General features: G+C 34.9%; 1 protein-coding gene across 3 annotated transcripts in view; it reads right to left on the bottom strand.

Moving 5' to 3' along the window:
* Positions 1 to 27,287, bottom strand: part of LOC126919632 (glutamate receptor ionotropic, kainate 2-like) — a 148,761-nt gene that overhangs the window by 11,401 nt on the left and 110,073 nt on the right. For all 3 annotated transcript variants that reach the window (XM_050729108.1, XM_050729106.1, XM_050729107.1), the window contains 4 exons: positions 14,166 to 14,321; positions 12,273 to 12,484; positions 7,223 to 7,522; positions 519 to 617 (listed from right to left, as the gene is read on the bottom strand). In XM_050729108.1, coding sequence (XP_050585065.1) covers positions 519 to 617; positions 7,223 to 7,522; positions 12,273 to 12,484; positions 14,166 to 14,321 — 767 coding nt within the window. The remainder of the gene's footprint in view (positions 1 to 518; positions 618 to 7,222; positions 7,523 to 12,272; positions 12,485 to 14,165; positions 14,322 to 27,287) is intronic.

Here is a 27,287-nt window from a genome sequence, read left to right as displayed (position 1 = left end):
ATTATACGTACGCCATATTACTATCAATTTTTGAAGATGACATTCTTAGCAAATTTTAAATTCTTAAAAGTAGTTCATAACATAGATTAATTTGATTAAGAAAATGTTATATGAAATGTCTGAGCTATAAAATTCTACGATCTCAAGAAACATTCTTGAAAGCTTAAATCAAGTTATTTTAGTCCCGACAGTGCCAATTCGTAAAAAAACCATCTTGTACTCTACGTTCATTGAGTACCAAAAATATCAACACCTAAAATATGCATTTGCTATATATGAACATCGCCATCAGAAATATCGACGATTACTAAATTCATTTTTAAGAATTTTTAAGAATAAGTTTTAAGAATATCAACACCACTAAATTAATAATTTTGTTAAAGGTTTCTATTACTAAATAAAAGAAAGAAACCATTTTTCAAATAAAGAGTAACTAAAGGAATTTGTTCCGAAATAAAATTTAAATTATGTGAAATAAAGAATATTTAAATTTTAAAAAGTAAACTTTTTATATTTACCCAATTAATTCCTTCCATGTCATTTTCCCGCAAGTTGAGTCCTGTAATGTTGGTCGTTGTTTTATTCCGCACTTCCCAGATGGGTAATTTCGTCGAGTCCTACAATTCATAGAAGTATTGAACATAATATGACAATAGCGTTGAAAATATAGAAAGTTATATATGCTGTAACATAAAACAACTATGACATAGAACAAAAATTAGCTTAAGTTAGACTCTTCCTTTGCAATTATGCGATATAAAAATTATTAGATTACAATCGACGTTTATATATGGGCCAGAGAACATTACAAAAAATCACAATAATTTGCATTTATTAAGTGACATTGAAAATTAATTTATACCGAAGTAAGAATTTTGTTAGTCGTTTTAATTATATATTTATAACGCAGAATACAATCTAATCAGAAATTTGTTTCATCCTCTAAATGTAACGAGTACATTAAAATTTCCTATAAATGCATAAACGTTCACAGTCTATTTATGACAAAAAGAATCTCGGTCAGTCCACTAACAGCGAAAATAATGGAGGTGATTAAAACCTGTGGTTCACCCTATATACTATATTGCACGCAAATTGTGTATAATTCCTAGCTTTAGTCGCGACATAATTTTAAAAAGTGTCAATTGCCAGCCGCGTCCCATTTTTACTTGGCGGCGGAGCCAAACCTCCAAATAGTGCGTCATCTATCTCGGACGTTTCGGCCAATTCACGCTGACCTCTGAAAACGCGATCCATCATAGTGTACACGCGTCTCAATGGGCTCGACCTGATTCGATGAGGAGCGATCACTATATACCAGCAACCGTGAAATCTGGAATCTTAAGCGGACCAACGTTTGAACGGTCGTTCGCCTTGCTTCCTTGTTATCTCGACGCAACAAGCGGGAAATAACTTGGGAACTCCGTGCTAACTATAAGAAGTGTGTCTGTAAACGGAGGCCAGACGTATCGCGGAAGTGTTCTGATGGTTTGTTGACTAACTGGTTTCTTTTTAGTAATTTTTGTTCGGAAAGTCGAGAAACTGTAGATAAACGCCTTTAGGCGATGCCTGGTTCTCGTATAGCGAAGTAATCAAGGATGTTGATCGAGGGTTCAATGCTGTGGGTGGAGTTAAGAAATTATGAGAAGGTGATTATGATAAAAGATGAAGAGAATAAAATAAATTCTACACATAGTTACAATTTACAGTTATTAAATAAAAGATATTTATAAAGAAATACGTTTTCTTTCTTTTTCATTTCTTTGCTTCCCTTTTGTTCTTTCCTTTCTCATTTCCTTCTTCCCTCCTTTACTTTTCTGTGCTCTCCTTTTCTTTCCTGCTCTATCTACTTCTTTTTTCTTTCTCTCCTTTCTCTTAATATTGGTTGATTCTCTTCCTTTCTGCAATTTCTTTCCTCTTTTCTTTCTTTTTGCCTTCGATTTATCTTTCGTTTCCTTTCTTGTCATTCCTTCCCTTCCTTCCATTTTACACTGTCTTTCATCGATAAAGAAAATTAGTTTTCATATCGCATGTACAAATAAATCCAGTTTTCCAGTTATCTCTCTACGATCGTATTTTACCGAATTACAACTTTTTGGTCATAAAATTAATACATTTTTAAACAGGAGATGATTCTGCTATGTTTCTGTTCTATTGAGAAATGGCAAAATACGATATGAAATAGCGCGACTTGGGTCAGCTTCGCACTAACACTGTTACAATCTTGTTGTTACCAACCTTCTTGTTACGAAATGTAATAAGCTTCCCCGATACTGACGCCAAGCTATCTACAATTACAAAGTTATAATCTTCTCCGAAGTAATCAAGTCAATCCTTTCATTTCGTAAAAACGATTTAAATATACTAGATTATTAAATTTAAATTAAATTAAATACCTGTCTAATAAAAAGCACTCGTTTCCAAAAGCTACCATTTAAACAAATTCTATCTGAAACAATAATTTCAATTAAAATTTATAACTAGGATTAAACTGAAATAAATAATTATCCAATAAAACGAACCATTACCCATGAAGCATTGTGTATTTCAATAAATTCTCTCTGAAACCATTAATCTAAAGCGGTCAGAAGACAAACACGTTGTTGTTTAACTACATTCTCTGTGCTGTGTACAACCCTTCCCATTCCATTGAAACTATAATTAGAACATATTTGCTGACTCGTAAAGGTCGACCCTGCGGAGGAGGAGGAGAAGGTATTCAGGGTTATCGAAATCGTAGCATCGCATCGAGCCGGCAGATACAGTGACGTTGATGTGGGTCCACTTGGTGTCTCGGGTTTGGCTTTAGCGCCGTTCAACGAGGTGTCTTCCACGAATTTCTCGACAGCCCGGACAAATATAGATGCATCGTGAAATTCCTCACGAATTCATACGACACGACACGCCTTTTTCCTCCTAGTGCTTCACCCTCTGTATACACAGACAAATTTCGAATATTTGCGAACGCCAGAGAGGAGCGTCCCTACAACTTCTGTCGAACTGTCGCCGTGATCAAAGTGCTTCATCTATAGCTTAAAGCTAGAACACGGCAATTTTAAAGAGGAACTAGAGAAAAATAACCGGCGGATGCGTTTGTATGAAAGTGAAAAGGAAGCTGAATTTTTGCTTATTTGAAGTAGAAGAAGAGTAGTTTTGAGTAGAAGCACTGGAAGTAGAAGAAAATTTTGTTATTGTTCAGGGATGAAAATTTACCTCAAACTATTTTATATATACAGTAGCGGACAAAAGTTTAAGACCAAATGGAAGAAATAAATAATTGATTTACTTTCCATAAAAAATATAAATACAGTTTTCTACTTTTGGTATTAATTAATTAGACATTTGTTTGTACATTTACAAAAAAAATTTCATTTTGATATTTTGCTCAGTAGCTAAGTTATAAAAAGGAACGAAATCTATATAAATAATATTTCGTCGGTCAAAAGTTTAAGACTACACAAGAAATATTAATTTTTTGGTAAGGAAATATACACAATTTTTGTTTAAATTCAATATTTTGTCCAATATCCGTTATTTCTTATCACTCCGGTACATTTTCTTGGCATAGAATCTATTAATTTTTTACACTGATCTACCGTAATATTACTCCAAGCTGTTTCAATTGTAGAGTAAAATTCATTTAAATTTTTCGGTTTATAACTTTGTACTGTTTTTTTTATGATGCTCTACAAATTTTCGATTGATTTAATGTCTGGTGATTGCGACGGCCACGGCAGCACGGTAATATTTTCTTCTTCAAAAAACTGTTTCACAACCCGAGCCGTGTGCTTCGGATCATTATCATTTTGAAAAATAAAATCATCACTTATATTGTTGCGTGCAAAAGGCAACATTGTGTTCTTGAGTATGTCCATGTATTGAAAACGATCCATAATTCCATTGATACGACATATCGGACCAGGGCCGCTTCGAGAAAAACACGCCCACACCATAACGTTTCCACTACCAAGTTTAAGAGTTTTTAAAACGCACTGTGTTTTTAAACTTTCACCAATTCGACGTCTAACATACCGTATCCCGTCAGAAGAGACGCGATTGAATTTCGATTCGTCCGAAAACAATACCTTTTGCCAATCTTCACTTGTCCAATGCTTATGAGCTTTAGCAAATGCAAATCGTCTTTTTCGATTCCTAGAACTCAGCAGCGGTTTCTTTTGGGCTTTTCGCCCACTTAAGTTAAAGTCTTCTAATCTTCTTCTAACAGTTCCAGCACTAATTTGTGTTTTTGTAGTTTATCTCCGTAGCAATATTATTTGCACTACGAAAACGATCCTTTTCGCTCAATCGATGAATCCGGCGATTCATTTTCGGCATTGTTTTCCGTGGTCTTCCGTTTTTCGGTTAATCGCAATACATGCCTGCCTTTAAAAATTTATACCAAGTTTGCTTACAAGCCGTTTCTGACCTGTTCACTACATTTGCCATTTCGGTGAAGGTTTTACTTTGATTTCGTAGCCTTACGATTTGTTCCCTTTCGTTTTCAAGTAAATTCTTTGATTTACCCATAGTCTGTCCCTACCTAAATGAATTTTAAGCAATAAAAGGTACACTAAACAATGATTTTGACATTCCAGAATCAAAGTGTTCAGAAACTGTACTCATACTCACGTTTTACACAGATCGTCTTAAAATAATGTCCACTGTTTACAACAGCTAAGCGGTAACTAACTGTTGCAACTTCTACATTGTTTGTATTCAACAACTGACGGCCTGAGGTTACGAAGGTCAAACATACAACTATGTTATTTCAAAGAGACAAACCGAATAGAAGAACAGTATTCGTATAAGATGTTTGTAATCCGGTTTACAAATCATCGTCTTAAACTTTTGTCCGCTAGTGTAGATAGATGTAGTTTTATAGAGCGAATCACATAAAATGCCCTTCACGTTCAAGCCGTTCAGAGGTCACATTGACCAACTACATAAATTTAAAAGTAGAGAATAGCGATGATCTTTTTAAATTTATTTCACAGTTTACGATTATTTATACCATTTCGTAAAGATTCACCAATTGATTTTAGGGAACGGAAAAGATGATTTGAAAATATTTAAAGACAATAAAAATATGAACTCCTATTATCTAAAAAATTGACACTTATATATATCGTGTCAGTGATATGTATCGAACGATTTTTTTATCTAAATTACCTTCCATCGTTTGACCTAAACAATCATCCAAAATTCGCACTCCGAGAGCCTAACCAACCTCCATACATGACCTCCCACCATCCACCTTCATCAAACGTATCTCTAAAAAGACACAGCGCTAGTTCCCTTTTCCAGTCGAACTCCCCCGTAAATCGCAGAAGTTCGTAACTTCCCCTGAAAGTTCGTATTGTCTTTAGATACATGCACAATTCGACAAAAGGGACGTTTCTACGCGTCTCCCGGAGGACGTCGATACGTTGTTCCGCTTTGGAACAAAAAAAAGTGCGGAATAAAGAAAGTAAAGAGGGTGAAAGAAGAAGAAGAAGAAAAAGAATAAAATGGAGAAACGATATGCCTTGCACGAAAACCCTCGACGCGACGCGAACGTCGTTATTTGTGGAGGTATTGTTACGTGCTCGATGGTAATGCCTCATAAAAAGCGTATTCCGCGGGAATGATGGCGAACGATGGAATGTTCAGACGGCACGCTATTACCGGCGTATCGCTGGAAACAATTACTCGCGGCGATTTATGGCTACGTTTAATAAAAAGCCTGGCGATTGTAACCAGCTAATGCAGTCACTACGCTAGGCGGTGAACGTGACCGCAACGCGTTTCATGGATTTATTAATGAAATTCCCTGGGAAAGGCCGCCATCAAAAATCCGCGTTCGATTCACGATTATCTCTGCTAATTGTCCGCGGTTCGTTATCCAGAAAATCTTTAGGACACCAGTGACTGGATACGTGTCGATTTTGAATGAATAGAAGAGATTATTGGCATTATTGGCTTGGTTGGAGTGAGTTAACACATTTATTGTCTACTACGATTAATTCCTAGTCGATAAACTTTTCCGTGAAGTGAAGGTATTGTTATACGAACTTTTTACGGATGCACGCCTAGCATATTCTTTTTCATTCCATATGTTGAGGATCGTAAACTTGAGGATTGTAATTTGACTATAAAACAAAGCCATTTTTGCGCGCGTGAAATAAACCTGAGATCCGTGTAATGTTTTAACGATTAAATACAATCTTGCAAGAGTTGTAACAATTAATAGAAATATTTAGAATTAAGAATATCTAGAAATAGAAATATTTCTAATTATTGGATAAGTCAATTTTTAAATGTATCTAAATTTCATAAATCGCGGAGTTCCCAATTTTTACACTGTCTACTCAGTTCCCGATTTAACGCGCTGTACATTTTGTTGAATTATTTGAACAAATGGAACCGACGCGGGCGTTGTAGAATCTAAAATAAGCTCGCAAAACGCTCATTGTTCGAAGTCGTAAATCTCTCTCCATCGTCTAAACTTCGTTACCTCTAAATGTGGACAAATGAATTTTCCGAAACATATCCGTTGTTAAAAAACGAGACCACGAAACGTAGGAAACGTATTTACAGTTTCTTGCACGGATAAACAGAAGAGAGCAAAATGGTTTTGCGTTTGTTCCGTTTAGTCGTTCGCGATTAGACACACTTTATAACTATCGTATTAATTTACTCTAAAAATAAACTTGTAATTAAGCATGTTTAAGAAAACTCATATAAGATTGGTGATAGTTATCAATCATTACCGATATCATCATAGATTTCAGAACAATTTGGAAACTTCTACATTTAATCCGAAGTTTTAATTACTTTCACCATAAAAATGGATTTTTCTCGATCTTGTAAAGACCGTTTTTCAACTCTGTTACAACGAACAGACGATGTAATCAGGGACAAATTTTCTTTCACTTGTTATTTTATTCTACGACTAACTATAGGAAGTCTACTTATCTTATAAAAAAATTTAATTAATAAATAATAAATTTGATAAAAATTTTACTGTTAATCCTGAAAAATCTTAATTTTCATTATGATAAATAAAAACTTATGAGTAAATTTCTAAATCAAAATGCTCTCGGAACTTGATCTACGAAAGACTAATCAGCAACCCCATGTTATTCTACGACTAATTGTAGGTAGATTGGGTCGATCATTAGAGGGAATAGTTACAAGTTTCTCGACAAGATCTACGCATATAATGTAGAATGTGGTGTAATACCAGGTAAGTAATTAAGAAATTACAGTAGTCCGCCAGCAGCTTGACCTCCATCGCCTGATAGAGCACATCGATGATGTTACTCGGCTTGACGTCGATAATCACGTTGCAGATGGACATTGCGCGAATCTCCTTCAGAACTGGTCGATTATCCATCCCCTCGCTGAGTTTTTTTATCGTGATAGCGCTGTCTTTGTTTCGCTTGAGTGACAGAGCCTTTTGAATCCGCGATAAACCGTCGTTGTCTTCGTACACAGCCGCGAAAGAGTTCCATTTCATCGACTCGACCACGTCAGCGATCGCCTGGGAAAAATATTACGTATCCTTTACAGAGAATGATATTCGATTTCAATCGGGTTAGTGTTATTTCCGATAGAATAGTTAATTTCGCACATATGCTGCTGTTAAACGGTTATAGCAATCCTCTAGTGCATGCACAGTAGTGTACTTTTAATAGTACGTGTGCAGTTGTGCAAGTGAAATCATACAAATTTAACGAGATATAAGCAATGATGCAATTGCAGCAGTAGAAATGCAATGCTATAAGTGCAAATGCAATATTATTGTACAAATATAACGCTTAAAATACAGCAGTGCAAATGTGCGGATATTTGTAGTATCGTAAAAAAGAGCCTGGTTAGAGATCGATCAAAACAGTGTCGTCTGTCCTTCAGTTGTTAGTTTACATAGAGAAAAAAGCCTATGTGACTAAGGTCACCTAGTTCTTGCGGAGCGTTGGCATGATGAGATTAAAGAGAAGAAAAAATAACGCTAATGGAGGGGAACGATTTGGCTTCAAAGAGTGTTGACCGAGAGGTCAGAGTGTGTGAATCGAGAAGTGAGAGTGAGTCGAGAGGTCAGAGCTAGTCGAGAAGCCGAAGAGTAGAGTTGTTAGCGTTGTCGAGTTGCGAGAGTTGCTAACGTTATTGAGAGATTGAGTTGTTAGCGTTGTCGAGTTGCGAGAGTTGCTAACGTTGTTGAAAGATTGAGTTGTTAGCGTTGTAGAGTTGCGTGAGTTGCTAGCGTAGCTGAGAGATTGAGTTGTTAGCATTGTCGAGTTGCGAGAGTTGAGGATTGAAGTAAAATAAGATTGTTGCGTTTAGTTCAAGTTAAACAACCATCGTTTTCTGTCTAATTAATATCTGTTTAGTTTATTTATTGTAAATAAATTATAAATAGTACCAAGAAAAATGTATACCTAAATTTCTCCGATACTACATATTTATAGAAATTTATATTTTTGGAAGCACAACCGAAGAGATGAAATCTGCGTACAGATTTGTTTCACTTGCCAAATTTCGTAACGAATGTATTGATGCGTTTAAAAATCTTTCGAAAACATATTCGCAGCCTAGCGATGATTAAAATGTAATGGTGAAGGTGTAATAGTGTAATGACGAAGTAAATGCAATATCGTGATTGTAATAGTGAAAATGCAACGATATAAGTATTTAAGAAATAACGATTCAGCTGCAAAAAATATATAGTAAAATCGCGATAGAGTATGTATTTGTGTTTCTCTTTTTTATTCTGTTTTTTCAATGAAACTGTGCGCTTTTTGCGCAACAGATGTAAAAAGAAACGCTATACTATTTTTTTCATTACATATACGATTCTATACGTGGAGTAGAAAAAAAAAAATAGAAAAGTAAACGTGCAATTGCGTTCCGTACCCTGAATATTCAAGTGTTACGGGAGTTTGACGTCACTTAGCATTCTATTCTAATTACCTGCTAAACTCTCGCGTTTTAATTACCTCTACGTAAAAAAAAAAAAAAAAAAAAAATTGTTGCAATATGTTCGTGTATTATACGGAAGAAAAATGAAATAAACCTTCACATTTCTATTATACCGTAATTGTCTTTATGAATGGCTTAAAATAGCGAAAAAGCCTGAAAACTGGATTTAACTTGGTTAATTGTTCTACATTCACTTAGTATAATTTTGTTTTCTATCTTGCGACAGATGATTCAAATATATTACGTACGAACATGCTTGATGTTTATAATTTGTTATTTAAATAGCAATCAAAACTGCTAAATTGCTATAAATTTAAGTAATTAATTAATTTTGATTCGTTTCAAGTATCCAATTGTGGAAAATGAAAATTTATATTACTATTGCTATTATTAAGCGCTTTTATTACATGTACATATATAATATATATTTTTATTGTTTATTTATATTTTTAATGGCAATATCATCATTAATAATTAACGAACACCGTGAAGCTGTTACACGTGAAATGACCAATTACCTTCAAATGGTTTCACGTTTTATAGGAGATAATTTTAAACTTCTGTATACTGTTAATTAATCTCGTATCAATGATACTATGATTTTATTCGACTTTTGAATGAAATATATCTGCCATCTTCTCGATCGTTTCAATGATATTTACAACCCTAATTATGCGAACTAGTATTAATTAAGCTAGATTCATTTAATATTACTAGCTTTTTATAAAATATTGCGAATTTGTTGCCTATTTCCAAGAAGCTTATATCTCCGAATTTATCTATTCTCACTTTCAACAATTTCATATTAAAATACATTTCTTAGCTACTTAGAAACCAGGAAATTGACAAATATAGATTTAACATGTTTTTCCTGCGTGATCTCCAAATGAAATGTCAGAAACATTAGTTTTCCGTGAAAAATGAACGTAAATGTTCGAATTTGTGTTTAAACCTAGTAATTTGTCGGGTATTAGTTACATGCGGATCGTTGTCAGTCGAGGGAACGTCGAACGTCGCAATGTCTGCGATAAATTAACGAAACTACCGTCGAGTTTGTTTGAACAAGCGAAAATCCAACGAGTGAAAATTCGGCCGTTCTTTCCTGTGGCAACTGTGTAAAAATGCCGCAAAAGGGGCATCACGATAACGAAACAAAAAAAAAAAAAGAAAAAAGAAAAAATATATATATCAAACAAAATAAAAGCCTTCAAAGGTTGCAAGAACCAGAGAGAATATTGAAATATTTTTACGCCTCTGGAGGGAAGAATTTTCTGTTAAAACCGTGATATTTCGCGATCAGCAACATATGGTTCGGAGAAGAATCAAAAAGTGAGCGCCGATGCATTTTGTAATGGTTTAAAAGTTCGTAATTATGGAGTTCAAATGTCACATGAATTTACGAAAATGTAAAAATATATATTTATATTTTATATTTATAAAACATTTTAATTTACGATTTGCTATGACTATATACAGTGACTGGTGGAAATATTTGAGTAATTACTGCAGAAAACTTTTATCAATATATACGTCATATGCATTTTATGAAACTGTAATGAAATATGATTATATATCGGTTAATATATCGATAAAATATGAAACCAATATAAAAATGTATATTTGAAATAAATACGTATTTTATACTTTCTATTCGCATTTGTTTCAAACTTTTCGAGTATGGTCGTGATAGTGACGTCGATGAGACATTACAGAACTAACGAGATTTCAAAATGTTTTATCCTACAGATATGAAACATTCATAGAAAGTTTCTATACCTAAATGCTCAAACACTTCTGTCAGTGAGTGGATGTATCTTCAAAAACGGGAAAAACTTTAAGAAACAGGCAATAAATTTGTTGCTTCCATAAATATTATCATATCGTACAAATCATTAAACGATTCCCTTATTTTATAAAGATTAATTGCCGTTAATATTCTTAGCCGTTAGTCGAACGGTCGTAAGCCGTTTATTGTTCATCGACATATGTACAATATTAATTGCTGCCTTTTTCTCCGGGACAAGACTTTTTATACGTTTCATGCGTTTAACATTTCCCTTATAATTCCTTATCCTGTTTTTTCTTTCCGACATATCGATGCATATTTTTGCATCAAGCATGAGCACCAACGTACTGTATCAATTACCATGAGATTTAAATTTAACTAACCTCGCGTACATAGAGGAGCAGGAACTGCGCTTAAAAAAATTTTAATTGCGCCATAAAGATAAAGAAACGTTAAATAATCCTTTACGCTTGTCACGCACGTTCGTCGACAATTTTAATTAGACTTAATCGGCGAACCCCGTTCGATTCGTATCAACCCGCGTTCGTTTGTTTTTCCGACGCTGTGTCCATGAAAAGACCGGCAGAATAAAAACTCATCCGGCGTCGTTAGCCGAAGTTTGGTCTTTGATCGCGTTCATTAGCTTCGACTAGCCGGTTTAATGCACCAACTACTTCAATCCCGTTCGATTTGCCTCATTAAACGAGTAATTTAAAATGCATCGAAACGCCACCTCCGCCCTGGTGCTCGCCTATTTCGCTGCCTTCTCTTCACCCCATCATTTTTTCTTTCATTGGTTTTCCTTTCCGAAGGGTTCCTGCCGCATCGCGTCACAGGTAAAAGTGACGCGATGAAAGTTTCCATATATGTATACAGTGTGTTAGAAAATGTTGGTGATACTTAAAATTTAGAACGCGTGGTTCTAAAAGATGAGATAAGATGCACAAGATTGTCGATCGAAGCTTATTTTACAAAATACGTATAAGTTACAGTTTACAAGTTAATTTTGTACGAGAAATACTCTCGTAGCAGTGCGAGTCAATGAATCAGCTGACAAATCTTTATTCCTATTTTACTCGCATTTTATATTTCTTTTTCAAATTATGTTGATATCTCACGTATTATGTTGTAATTACACTGTGTAACAGGCGTCGTACAAATACTTGTTACATATATTAAAAAGGGCGTTATTTGAATATCGATTCGTGTCTGAAGTCGTAAAAACCTTGTCTAATTAGTCAGGTTACTTGAATCCAAATGACTTGATATCAAGTGACGTGTCAAATGAAAAGAAGAATAGAAAATTGAAAGGATACTTGAGGACAACTAACTAACAGATTTATGCTCGAGTTGCTTGAATTCAGATAATTTGACTAATCTGAACGAAGTTTAACTTGCAAATTTAGATGAAAAATAATAATCGACGTCAAATTCATTTTAATTAATTCTTCGACGAAAATATGTTCCACGTCATGAGACAGCAATTAACTTCAGCCCTTCCGACGCCAACACTTCGATTTTCGCTTACCTTGCTAACCATGTTGCTGTCAGGGAACACGTTGATCGTCATCGGTGTCGGGTTCTTCGGTTCTTGGCCTTCCTGCAGCTCCTCGTTCTGTCGCCAGAAATAGTCCATGTGCGGCACGTCGAACCGTGCCGCGATGCTTGCGACAATTCCGTAAGTGTACGAACTCGAAGGACCGAAGATTGCTGCCACACCCTCCTCCAAAAGCTCACAGGCTGCAATGTTAAAGCGTGTTACCTTGGCTTGTCCGGTTCACCAAATTGCATCTTGTAAAGTGCACGAACGAGGCTATCTTGGAATTGGCTGCGGGACGAAGACCACTACGTAAGTTGCTATTCGAGGGAACGCGATAACCATGATGCTCGAGATTTGATAAATTTTGATCAGGTTAAATCCTGGTCGTTTCAAGAGTATGCGTAGAAATTTTACATTTTGTAAACACGGCACAAAAATGAGGAAAAAATAAGATAATGGTAGAAAACAAAATAAGGATAATATTATTATACTGAATATATGAATTTTAATAATTTCCTAATTATCTTTAAGACTCGATTCATTTTCTATTTTAATATCGTAACATTTATAAATGACGTTTTGTATATAATACTTTAGTAATTAATGAATTTTTGTACTAGAATCCACTGAATTTTGTTAAGAAACATGAAATACACTGAAACTTTTGGTCCTAATTCAATGACTTTGAAAATATGTATAATTTCAAACGAAAGTTAATTAATATCTTATTCTTCAAGTTCTTCGATATAAAAAGAGCGGTGCTCGATAGATACGATCGTATTAAAAATAATCTTATTACGCGCTTCAGTTTCAAGGAGACAAAAAAAAAAAAAAAAAAGAGAGAAACTATTTAAATATCGAGTTGCATCGCGAGGCACAGACGTCCAATTACGCTTTATTATCGCTCCACCTTTCGATCAGTTCTCTTCGCGACAGGATTTAACGTGAAATTTATCGCGTCGATCGGATTCGAGGAGTTCGATCGCAAGAAAATCGTAGACTATCTTACTCGTTAGATTCTGTTCGTTTAGCATCGACGATGCTCGTCGCGTTTCCTTTGCAATTAACTGGAATTAAACGTTTAAATTTCTCGCCATCGATCGGTCGTATATGTTCGCTTGTTAATTGGTTCATTAGCAGCTTTGAACCTTTCTAGTCAGCTGATTTTGCCATACCGCTATCTCGAATGTAAACTAAAAACGATTTGTAGTAAATGTACGTCCATTTAAAAGTTTTCCTATTAGGGCAGTTATTATAAAGCATGACTCATAATTTGTGGCTGAAATCAGGGAGATACTATATGACTTGGAATAAAGCAAAAATCGAGAGTAATGAAATTCGTTTGGAGACTCAGTTTGTGAGAAAATCGAGTTTGAAATTTAAAATTCTAGTATATGCGAATTTAACTAATTTCCAATTGAGTAGGAGTAGCTATTTGATAGCAAGTAGTTGTATATACGAAAATATTTGTACTAAATTTAATTACTTTATTTGACAATAAAGGAAATATTTGGTGCTAAATTGTGTAATTAAGAATTTGTACCTTACAAGAAATACAAAGTTTCATTATTCCTGTTTCAGTCTCTGAATTGTTATGTTTCAATCGTGTTTTCATCGTAGAGTATACATTTAATATTGAAATAAATCAATATAAACCAAATACTCTATTAAAGAAACAGCTAAAAACTTATCAGTTCGTGTGCATAATTATTAAAAAATTCTTAATCTAATTTGATTTAATTTAATTTTTTCGTCAATTTCCTATCCCTTTAAACAGCGTAGGTGAACGGAGATTAGGAAATACCTATGAGCAGTATGAGTAGTGTGTGCATATATATACTTATATGTACATATATATATGTATTGAGTATTCATACAAACCAGCAACGGCGGTCCTGAAGCTGTCGGTATTAACCTCTACCTGCTTTATGATGGACTTCAGCTCGAATGCGGGTGCGACGTGCTCGAATTTCGTCTTGTATATCGCTGATTGAAACGCAGCTATGTGCTCCTCATCGCCTGCATGAAAGATTGCACCTGACAACAACAGAAAACGTGATGTACCATCCGACCATTTTACCGGAGTCATTACTGGCAGATTATAAAGTCTTTTTTTTTTTTTAATTTCGGAGAGATTGGACAAGTATAAGATTTTAAAGAAATAACATAATTTCAGAATAATGTTTGCCGTTTAATATTTCTAAAGATCGCTGTGAGATTACCGCTCTAGTTTGTCAGTCTGTTGGTATCTTGGTGAATATAAAGTGCAAATCTTGTTGCGTCTCAGGGACTGTTATTCGGGCGTTGTTTATAAATAGCATAAAGGAAACTGGGTAGATTGTGGTTTCATTTCAATTATGAGTTTCTTAGAAATTAAATTTTCGCTGTGAGAGAAGTGGCTGAGAACGAAATTTTTCAGTGAACATATATCCTTACAATTGTGAGGAACAAAATGAAAAGTAGAGTAGCCGTAAAGTAGGTTAACTAGAACATCAAATTTTACGATATCGTAATTCTGCAGTTTGCAATTTGATTCCCAGTTTTGCATCCGTATATCAGCCATCTGACAATTACGAACTTTTGAAGTAGACGCGATGAACGTCGAAAACAATTCAATCAAAGGCAGAGCAATCGACTCGCGTCAGGATGATCAATACGAATCGAAGGACAATCGAATTGATTGTTTCGTGAATGGTATATTAATATTCCATGAATAGCAAGATCGATTTCTCTTCAATTATCAAAAGTGTTTCGATTACCTATATTGATTGTGAGTTATGAGACTTCGATAAATCATAGAATGCAGCAAAGTTATGGTAGTTGAAAAATCGACAATTCTGTTAAGAAAACTTACAGTTAGCAACCCTTTAATATTGTCACATAGCGTAAATACAATTTTACACGTCATACAAACGTGTCCTTCCACTTCGTTCAAATTCAGCAAACTGGAACGACGAAAAATCAAGTTGCCTGCATTTACATTTGATCGGAAGTTGCAGGCAGGAAAAGGTCCCCAACCCTCGTCTGACAAAGCCGACGTCGACGTTTCTAATTAAATTCCAGCAGCGTGAAACACGGGATCGTTTCGTGGCGACGCGAACGAATTTTCATTCGACGAAACACCGGGGAACGATCGCTTTCTCTCGCAAGCGTTTCGACGTCGTTTCAGCCGAGGAAGACGACGACGACGACGACGACGACTTTCGAACTCGCTCGAGCGTGCCGGCGAAAGATTGGTCGAGATCGCGATGGAAGGCAGAAGCTTCGACGAGATTGGACAATTTCTCGCCGGTGAAATCGCTTTCTTCCGGTAGAAATTCAACGACGTGCGAGCGAACGCCAATAAAAGAAACAGAAGTTTGAATTTATCCCGCCCGGCTGTTCGAGATCTACGGCTAATTTGTGTTAAATCGCGCTTCGTGGTTTCGATCACGTTGTTTGCTATTACCTCGTGTCTTGAGATTTCCGGTTTTCAAGTGAAAGGTAATCGATACAAAAGGATTTGGGAAATTTTCTGTGAAAATACAGGAGAATGATTATAATCCCTTTGCAGGGTATTAAAATGACGAAGAAATTCGAACGAGTGATTTAAAAAACATTTCTTCACACTGAAAATTCATACATTTCTAGCATCGGATGTAAACAAAAAATACGTATTGTTAACTTTTTATAGGAATAATTGTGTCACGTATAATAATGTTTAAGATGTGAAATTTATACGACTATATCTGACTACTTGCACGGGCTACAGTCTTGTCTAACCTTCCTATAATCCTTTTCTCGGGCTGCGTGAGTTGAAACGTACAAATTGTGAAAAGATTAAAATAGTATATTTAAAATTACAAATGAAAGAATAATTCTTAAAGATATTAATAAATTCTCATTTATTTCTAAGATTTGTTTGGATTTCTGTAAGTGTGATAATATTTATGAACGAATATTTATGAATTTGGTCAAATGAAGATTGGTAAAATAATCATAGTAGATATTCCGTCAGATAATCAGGTACATCAGGTAACAAAAACATAAACTTCCAAGACAATGTAATATATCAATCGATACGATTCAACTCTTCCTTCAGTCATAAAAAAAAGAAAAAAAGAAAAAAACTAAAAATGTTGAACAATCTTTAAGAACATGTGTACGAACGACAAGAACAACGAATATTAAACATCGCTAGGATTATTCTAGTATCTACAGTATCTAGGAGTAACTTACGGAAAATTGTATAAATGTGATAATTCGAACGCTATAATATTTCAGAAAGATTCTAGTAGCGTGTGACTCCTATTACGTTAGCGAGTAAATCGCATTAAAAATATTGCGCGTCAGCAAGTACAAGTGGAAGTACGCGTCAACGCGGATTTTCGCGGTAAAAAGTCAGAACGCGTAGTTTTCACGAAATAATCCAAACAGATGCTCAGTTACATGCTTTCTGTTTTAAAACGAGATTGCGATATTGAATTCTGAATTACGTATTGTAGTTCGATATATTTTCATCGTTCTCTCATTCACATTCGACGACTGATCAGTTTGAAACGTATAAAATTTTCGTAACAAAACAACGTTCACAAAGGAACAGATCAATTGCCTGTGTGTATCTTTTGTTTCATAGTGGCGCCGAATAAATTCGTAGAAAGCATTCGAGACTGAAGAGATATGAAAAAAGCAGTGGAATGTCAAAAAGAAACGTAGCAACCAAATATTTTCGACGAAATATCAATCGTTAATTCGAATCATTTAATGTTTCAATATCGAACCAGACAAATTTCTGTATGCATAACACTCAGATAAATCTCGTTTCATTAAATATTTTCGATTAAAACGAATTTATTAAGCCCGTTTTTTTTTTTTGTTTCGTTATTTGCTGTTTCGCTACGGTTGTCACGGTGTTCTGATTGAAATTTTCGCGCAACCGATACCAACTTTAATCGAAGCACCTACAGGCTTGATGAAAAATTCTGTATAAAAGAAAAACGGCGCCACTGCGTCGATATCGGTCTTCGAAACACGCTCATTCGTGTTTCACGAATTTCGAAAATACTTTAACGTTGATACATTTTTTACAGGCGATCAATTTTTGATATACAGTCTTTTCTACAGATATTAAAACATTTACTGGTTTCATACGACGATTAATTTTTATATGTCGGTTCTGATAGTAACCCAATTTGCGTTGCGAAAGTTTCAACTGAATTTTTTCAATAAATCTAAATGTGTATGTAAAACAGTTTAAAACGTGTATGGGGTCGTATAGTAACAAATATCATAATAATACGAATACTAAAATTAATTAAAAGCGGTGATCAACAAATAACAAGTACAGGCAAAGGATTAATTTTATCATATCAGAAACCGATAAAATTAATTATTATTGTAATATTGAATACGGATTTTGTACAATTTAACGTTCCGGAAATGATACAAATTCTTAAACCCTTCAATAATTTCCTCTAATGAATATCTAAATTTACTTTAATTTTCGTGAACCTATCGGTACGATACGTCATGCGATCGTTTGCATAATTTTTTCTACTTTTCACGCGTAACTTTACGCAAATTCACCGACGAAGAATATCGATAACAACTAGTGTACGTCGGTTTCACGGTCGAAACTATGTCCCATAGGAACGTTCGAAATCTATCGACGTTAATAATAAACGCGACGTTTAATGCATATTTTGTCATGCTAATTATATATTTGACATGTTACTGGATTGTTATGCATGCCCGTTCGATCTCACGAGTATATAGAATAGGTTTGGTAAACGGGATCTCGACATCAGTCATGAAGATAATTTCAATCATTCAGCTAACACAGGATTACGCGGCGAACCCATCAGCCAGTGGTCAAACCTGACTGACTGGCAGCCCACTACATGTCCAGTTTCATATCGATACTTAGACACAGACTCCATAATCTCCGGCCAACTGTGGTGATTTGACGCCCATGATGGGATTAAGCCGACAATAATGGCTCCTGATTGTCGTGAAATCAATAAGTGCTGGTGGATTGCCGCGCTTAGTGTTCCCAACAATATTGTTTCTACAAGAAGAATCGTTAAGATTCGATTTTCTATCGGGTTTTGAAATAGAAGGCGAATCGAATGTCAGTCGATTGAGAATTCTCTGATGTAATATGTGATCATTTATATGCGACAAATCATGCGGTAGAAATCCGTAAAAATTGTAATGATCGCGATAGAGAGAACGGTGAAAAGTACGGAGATAAATTGAAACGAAAATGATTTTCGGTTATCGCTAGATCGTTACATAAAAATGTGAGATAAAAGTGAGGAAGAATTGGTACGATTATTTTTATGATAACTCAATCTTTACCTTGTGTTACGTGCGCAAATAAAAATTGCGGCAATAGAACGTAGTTATATATAGCTATAGAAGAAGCATCTTGAAACAATTTTGTGCATTTCCCTTTACCGGCTTATCCGCTTTGACAGCCATGTTTCTTTTTTCTTATCTTGTACTTAACATGCATAGAAATTTCGACGATGAATGTTGATATTCAAAACAGGGTGTCGTGTTTGTTCTTTCCTTTTGGTGATGCCACGGCACGTGGGTTCGATGTAATCTGATTTCCATGAGATTAAAGGCGTTGCAAGGAGCATGACGAATCGAAAACCTGAATACAATCTGTCTCAATTTGCTGGGTTAACATTGCGTTCCTGAGTCATATGGCGCCGTAAATTCGAGCCTGTGACACGAGGATGGTGAATGGCCTCGTATATTGCGAATCAATGGAACGTGATGCTTCTTCGTTTAACGAACTAGACATTTACCGTACTATCATTAGAGAGAAAAAGATGGAAGAGGATTAATTAACGTTTATTAGATTTCACAGTAAATGATGTAGGGATTTTATTTATTAAACAACCCAAACCGGTATCGTTCATTACGATAATTTGAAGGTATAAAAGTATAATAACATAGTAGAACAAACAATGAAATAATAGATTCAATAAAAATATTATTTACAATAAACAATTGCATTAAATTCTCGACAACTATTCCGATCGCTATGAAAATAGACACGAATTATTGTATGTATTACAATAGCGTAATCGTTTCTAATAAATTATTATTAATCTCCTATTTCCTCTTTGGTCTTTACATTATATGTTATATGTTTATGTCTTTGTTTATATGTCTATGTTTATGTCTATGTTTATGTTTATATCTATGTTTTGGTCTTTACATTATATATTATAATACTATACATTATATCACAACTTTGGTCTTTACATTGTATCACGAGAAATTTATTATTCTACTCTAACGTTAATCTGTCATTTTACGTATACGATGCTACGTACACAATATTGACTTTCTGCATGTTACACTCATTGTTTGATCACATACACTTCAATTAGCTGCAACACTAACATGTCATACCAAACTGGTTAATGCATCATGTCTTCTTGAAGTTCTCCGTTATCAATGCCTTACTTGAAGCCTCGACACACAATCACTTAAGACTAATTTATTATAAATTAAATGAAACCCAGAGATTGATCGACAATGAGAAATAACTCGAACAGCTTCTAAAATTCATTTCAAGAAATTATAGGAAAATAAGTAACGCATGGATTCATCGCGAAAAAATTTGTCGAATTTTGCAACATCCATTTTCGATACAATTAATTATGATGGGCAAAATAAAGATTATATTTAAATGTTTGAATGTAGACAATAATCTTCATGCTCTTCTTTAGGTGTTATAGCTACGAATATACATAATTCCCAATTAGATATAGTTTCTGGTGCACTTCTAAATAAATAAATTAATAGATAGTGAAGATAAACATTGCTTACAATCGCAGAAGGGTACATACGACTCTTAGATAACATGTACACTTCTTTCACGAAGTGTTACAAATTATTGCAATTTATTTTAAATTTATAATAAATATTAGACCTTCGTCTGATTTTTAACTCGCCATGGAAACTATTTTTTCAGAATTCATTAACCGTTTCAAAGCACGTATTATCATTTTTTGATAAAAAAATACTACACAGTACATCTTTATCATCCTTATAAATATGTTAAATATTATAAACTCATTACGAGAGCGATTAATGAAAGTAACAACCCCTAAATCTACAATCTAAACACGGTCGAAATTATTATGCAATCCAATTAATTGTCAGAATGAGTTAATTAGCATTTATTTACACCGGTGCGGTGCGGCGTGGCGTGTTGGAAACACACCGCGGACTGACCAAAGCATAGGAAGAGGTTCTCGCAAATTCAACTGCTCGTATTTCGAGCCGATGTGCCGGTTGTTTCGCACGACTAGAACCTAAATGCTGTCGGTATTACACGGAAGAAAGGATGGTTGCATGGTTGTGGATAAATCCAGATTTTCGACGATTAGAAACAGTCGACGACCAGGACGGGACGCAACGATAAAGCTGCATACTGGTTCTACGATAAATGTAAACTTACTGGAACGTCTTAACGTCTCGGAAATTGTTCTCCAGCAACTGTGGTCAACCAAGGAACGAGCAGCGCTACAGGCGAATTGTAATTGTAGTCGTACTGTGCACATAAGATAACGTAAGTAGACGGGACAGAGTCTCTTCGAATGAATGAAATATATCGTTCTTTGTATTGATGGTAATGACAAAATCTGCGTCTAGTGAACACAAGTGACAGGTGACAAATTTTTTATGTGGGAAGCTTCGTTTGTCGTTAATATAAGATGCGCTGATACAAGACTGTTAAAAAGTTGTAAATATTCTTCAGCTTCTTATTATGCATCGTTGAACAGTAATTTGTCAACTAGGAACACTAGTGGATGGATAAATTACAAGCTATAGCTTATAAACTTTGTTGTTCGTATTTTACAATTTTATATCGAATAAGATAATTAGATAACTTGTTCGCAAAATTTACTATGAGATTACAGTTTGCTATATCATTAAATTTTTAATGCAAGGAGATTCTTTAATACTTATATCTTGTAACTTGAGACTTCTAAAGTGTTGAGGTTATTAGATGTATAAAGAGAGAAAACGCGTGGATAAAGTAAGGTAGAAAATATATATTTAATAGAGAAGTGTAATAATAAGTAGGAATACAATTTGAGCTGGTCTAGATCCGCACGCTAGCAGTGTTATCTTATAATTGAAAACCCCAAAGCCAACGTCGCCTGTTTATTGTTTATGGTCTGCCTTCGTGCCAGTCTTTTGTCTATATGCTGTCGAGGGCTTCAGCGTTTGAGAAAACTAAAAAGACCAGATGTAGAGTTTTCGTTGAAGTGGTGATCACTTCAACATAAAGTTTCATAGACAAAGAGTACTCGTATCTATTATTTTTATCGTGATTCCCTTAATGAAAGTATAAAAACTGCTTGGGGAAATCATAACAAATAATTTACGATAACGAAATATCTACCGTTTGATAGTAAATTGAATTTTCCTGAAGACTATCCGAATAAAAGAATAGCGCATCAAATGGAATCATTTTTTACGGATTCGCATTAAATTCTACACGTGCTCGATGCTTTAGGTGGATGTCAGTCGAACGAACGTATCGTTCAGTGATCGATCATTCGCTTTTCCTTCTCTCACTTCTTTATTTCGCTGAACCTGCTCCATTCGTCTTAATTCCATTACGATTGATCCAGAATCGTGAATCGACCTGGAATCGATTAATTTTGACCTTGGATCAATCGACGATATATCTTGTCTGGGCGTGCAGATATTTTCGTAATGAGAAACTCGATAAAATTTCGCCGAATTCATGTAAAACTTTGCTATGGATAATTGAAACGATAACTTGGATAAATTAAATACAATCGACTGATAGAGAAACATCGTTCGTCGAAACAGACCGAACAATAAATAATGAAAGTTAATAATATGTGTGAAATTTCGCCAACGAAGCATGTGAATTTAATTAAAACGCTGTTATTTTTTCGCTCTCCTCTTGGTATCAATATGTAATGATCGGTTATGAACGAATTTATGAAACGCGATAGAAAATTCGATTGGTTGGTCGTCGAGCGCTTTTAATTTATTAAAACGGAATGTTTTTACTAAATTAATTCGTTAAAACACTGCCGGAACGTGATGGCTTTAAAATTTTAGCTTCTTTAATGTATTTTCGATCGAACCGGAGACTGCTGTAAATATTTGATGAATCGGAATGATAATTCATACAATTCCCATTCTATTGTTAAATACCGAGATTCTTGGCCATGAGTGAATTAAATAACAAATTGTTAATTTACATGACATATCAAACTTTACAAGAGGACAAAAGCAAGAATTTTCACAAGGAAAATAAAATGACAATCCCGATAATACGGAATTAATTGAATTCCGAAATTATTCTGAAAAGTGTAACTCAGCGTGTTCTTCCACTATACATAGTCTCTACGCGTATAGTCGTTTGTCTTTCAAAATAGAAATAATTTTCTCGAGATTCGATTGTTTCAAATATCAATGCGCAAGTACTTTGTTCTGGAGTTTGAAATCCGCTTGTACAATATAATCTGAATACTTTGCAAATATAGAAAATAAAACGCCATCTCTTATGAATAAGGGCAACTCCCCCGTCGAACGTATTAACGACTTTTATCTTTATTTTGAACATTAATAACAAAGAAAAATCAGCAGAAAATTGATTTTTGCAGAATAAAGGGAGAACAATGGTGGTCTTTGGAACCACAATATCTCGAGGCAAACGTGAATTTCATTCACTGTTCCGTTTGACCCGTCTGCTCGCAAAACGAGCCGTGGCACCTCGAAACTTTTCCATTCGAAGGCGAGGCGTTTGCAAGCGCCGCCACCGTAATCGAAAACGGAGCGGCGGCTGATCGATCTGCACCCTTTGTCTTCCCTATACTTTTGCCGAGCGAAACTTTCATCTCCTATCGCGTGATAAAAGTTCGGTCCAGCGGCGGGCGATATGGAAAATCGATGTTGCGAACGTGACGTGTATTCGGTTGGGAAAAATCGACTAGGAACCCCAACTGATGCACCTGTCGAGGACTAACACCGTTCAACAGGTCTTGCGAAAATTATCCTCCGTGTCAGTCAAACTCTTTTGCAATTATGAACGTTGCTTTATATCTTCTTGATATTCTGTTGGTTATAGTGCAATTCAAACGAATTAAGTTCGATATTTGACGAGGGAGTGTCAAATCGTCCATAAATATGTATTAGGATAACTACTGATTTCATATGAAAAGCGATAGTCTAAATTAACTCATACGATTTTTGTTTTAATATTATGGATACGTAATGATATCGTCATAATGTTATTATTTGTAATCACTGCAAATAGTAATGTTTCTATCACGTTTACACTGAATAACAATAAATCTCATATTTTATTTTATTAACTTTTAATTGCAAATATGTTAAAACAAGTTAGAATAGTCATTGTTATTTAAAATGAATGCACTTGCAAAATTTACTTCTTGTAAAATATATCATTACTCACTGCGATTATTTTGTATTATACTCGTAGAGTATTTTTATGTGGCGAACATTCGGACAAGAAAAATAGAGCAATTTCGTTTAAGGAAAATGTGCAATCGCATCTCGCCACCGTGTTTCGAAAACAAACCACGAAATCTACAAAATACACGAGTACAAACTTTCTTATACCGTCCTAAATAGTAAATTTTGTTAAATTATTGTACTCTTTCGAACAAGAAGTTCTGTTCTCCTTCTCCTTTTTACAATAATAATTCGTCGCACACACGAGCAACCAAAACGAAAGAAAATAAAAATTTCTAACTTACTTTATAAGACGAAGAAATTAAAATTTTATTATGCCAAGGCGTCCGTACGAAGTCGCAGCCTTCATTAAAATGTTATTCAGTAATTAAACATTCCAAACATGAGTTTCATTTTTCTTCTTTCACTGTTTTCATTTGCCGCGTTAATTAAGCGGAATATTCGTAAGGAATAATAAAAAAGAAAAGACGCGCGTTCGGGAAATGTATGTAATAAATACAAGGTAGCAAACATCGTGCGAACCGCGAACTATGAAACGAAATCACGCGCTTTTTCTCCATCCTAGTTTCGCCTGTGTCCTTGTTGATACGTTGCGTAAACGCGGATGGATCTTGGTGTCACAGTTGACACAGGTCCCGGCTGTTTTTTCATCCACGGAACAATATTATTCCGTCCGGAGGAGCGTCTCGAAAAATCGAATAATCAATATCTACAACGTGATTCGCCATCTCTGTTATGGAAATCGACCACATCCGATATATCGTCTATACGTATATCTGTACGTATTTCTATGCGGGTCATCAGCTTCCGGTGAATGCGCGACTCTCGTTAAATCGATTGAACCTACGATGAAAATATTTGCGGTCAGTATCCGGTCCGCGTTTGCGGTTCGAAACGCGCCCTCCTGTCGATTATTTCACTTTAATTCGTTGCAAAAATCGACGGAAATTTAATTATTAGAAGGGTGTCTCCGCAAAAGCGACGAAACTCTCTGATCGACTGATTTGATTGCATTCCTTTGTGTGTCTAAATATATATGTTAAACATATACATATAGTAGGTTAAAAAAGAAAAAAAAGAAAGACGATGACGATGTTTGATTACTTTAGGCGCTTCGTACAAGACAAATGGTTTTCAGGAGGGGCGAAAGTTATACCTTTTCTAGTGTCACGTTGCGTATACAGGGGAGAAAGTAACAAGTCATTAAGAGGATCTAGCTTCGTTCAAGTGCAAGAAAAACTTCAGCAGAAGAAAGTGAACTGCTGTCAACCTTGGCTCAAGAGTTCGCACGTGGAGATAAAGTTTCGTGGAAACGACGATACTGCTTCACACGTGTCACCATATTTTATAAACGTCTTAATGAAAAGAAGAAACTTCGTGTATAAGTGATACTAGATTTTCCTTTTTGATCTCCGATTCCTATTTTAGTATAGTTTATTTCGCCTGACAAAAGGAATGTAAAATTATTTAAGACGCTTTAATCTTGCTGTATCGTAGGACAGTTTGCAAGTAGTTATTTTGTAAAAGATTTTAAAGTGTTTTGCGCAAGTATCGTTCTGAAGATTATAGAAGACAGGTCAGTTCCAGAGTCACAAAAGCGGAAAGCGACCAAAGGATACGGATCTTTTGTTACCTCTGATACATAATCTACGACGCAAGTTAATAATTTGCGGAGCCGGCGGGTTTACGACTGCATTAAATTGCAACTACATCGCTTCCTGAACGAGCAGAGAGTTAACGGCAACCTTTATGGCATAGTCCTTCGTTTCAGTTGTACGTACAGCCCTCTGGTGATAGCGAGAACTATACGGAAGTTTTCTAAGAAAATTGTCTCACGTCTTCACACGGTTGGCCATTTTTCGTTCCAGCCGGAGGTGGTCGAAGAAATTGAAAATAAGCGAGACGCCTTTTAGCTGTCGCTGCTGGCGTCGACTTACACTACTTTAAACTTCTTGATGAAATGCCATTGCCATCACGAGCAACGTCGCTTTGATGAAAATAGTAATTTAAGGTTTACATATGTTCACAAACACCTTAAATTTTGAATTGTATCATCTGTTTGTTGTTATTTAATGCTTATACAAATTCAAATTTGTCATTATTCTTTGAATATTTTTTATGCTTTTACATGTTGTTGCGCATATTTCTGTGTACTTTTCCAGTTTCTGTATATTTTTCAGTTTTTCATAAATCCATTAATATCTGCAGTGTACTAACAATATTAGTCAATCGACAAGTGACAAGCTGTAAATTGTACGTTTTTATTGATAAACAATTTTTTACAATTTTACGACGTGGCATCGAGTAAAAGAATCACCCTACTTGTAACTCATAAAATTCTCTTGTTAAAACTTTACTCGGTTTAATCCCCTGACATATTACTGTTAACGAAATTTATTAGCACCGGTAACTTGCACTAATTGTTTGTCAAATTTGAGTAGACTAGTTAGTAACATACCAATTAAAAAATTTGTATCACAGGTAAAACTAATAACAAGGCAATAACATTAAGAATTAATATTAGAACTTCTTTATAAAATTTTATGAGAACTTATATACATACGTGTTTTATTCGAAACTAAACTTCAACTGCGAACTCGATTTTGCCCAACATGCTTGTCATCTCCATTCTACGCTGGAGAATTGTTCGCACTTGTATGAACTGCTTAATAATTGCTAAGCTTAACTATACGTACTTCGGAGAGTACTTCAGATCATAACGTCTGGTATCTTGAGAATTATTCTTACGAACATGCTTCTCTTCATATTGCTCTATAAATCATTAATATTTCAGACTCAGCTGAAAATTCTGCTACTTTAAAATAATAATAGGACAACAAATTTTACTACATATAGTCTTGTGATGCCATAATTTTTACAGTATCAAAGAGAAAATATCTGTTAAATTAATCGTTTGTAATGTAATGTAAGTTAATCGTCATTTTCTATATTATTTTTTATACGAAATAAAAAAATTCACTGATTCGTGCATAAAAAAAGAAATGTAATTCTGCTTCAGCAAATATCAACAATATAGAAAATTCGAAAAAAGTGATCTCGAGGGAAAAAGTCAAAGATTAGAATTATTCATGTTGCTGTTCAACTACTGCTTTTTTCTGTTACGATTTTTTTTATTGATTAAAGCAACTAAAATATTGATGAATTTGAATTAACAAAGAAGAAATGTTTACTCTAAGTATTAAAAATTCCTTCGTAAAAATTCGTTATGCGTTGCATTGAAAAAAGAAAGAGAAGAAACTACTTGGTGTACAAAAAGCAGGAAGCTGTATAATGTAATTCTAATGGAGTATAGTTGCGGGATTTGCTTAGTTCAACTCGGTCAAATCGCGGGGAAGTTAATTTCCGCAGGACACTAGTTGAACCGCGCACTCGTTCATACGTTAGCCAATGGTATCTTCTGTTAGATGGAAAATCAAGCACACAAAGCCCCGAACGCGGACGTTATTGCTCTGCACGAAGCTTTCGTGCTTCTAGCTTCGCGCACACTTCATA

Source organism: Bombus affinis, chromosome 8 (genome assembly GCF_024516045.1).
Source record: "Bombus affinis isolate iyBomAffi1 chromosome 8, iyBomAffi1.2, whole genome shotgun sequence".
NCBI classification, from domain to species: Eukaryota; Metazoa; Arthropoda; class Insecta; order Hymenoptera; family Apidae; genus Bombus; species Bombus affinis.
The sequence above is the reverse complement of the archived record's forward strand: the minus strand, read 5'-3'. Positions and strand labels throughout refer to the sequence as shown.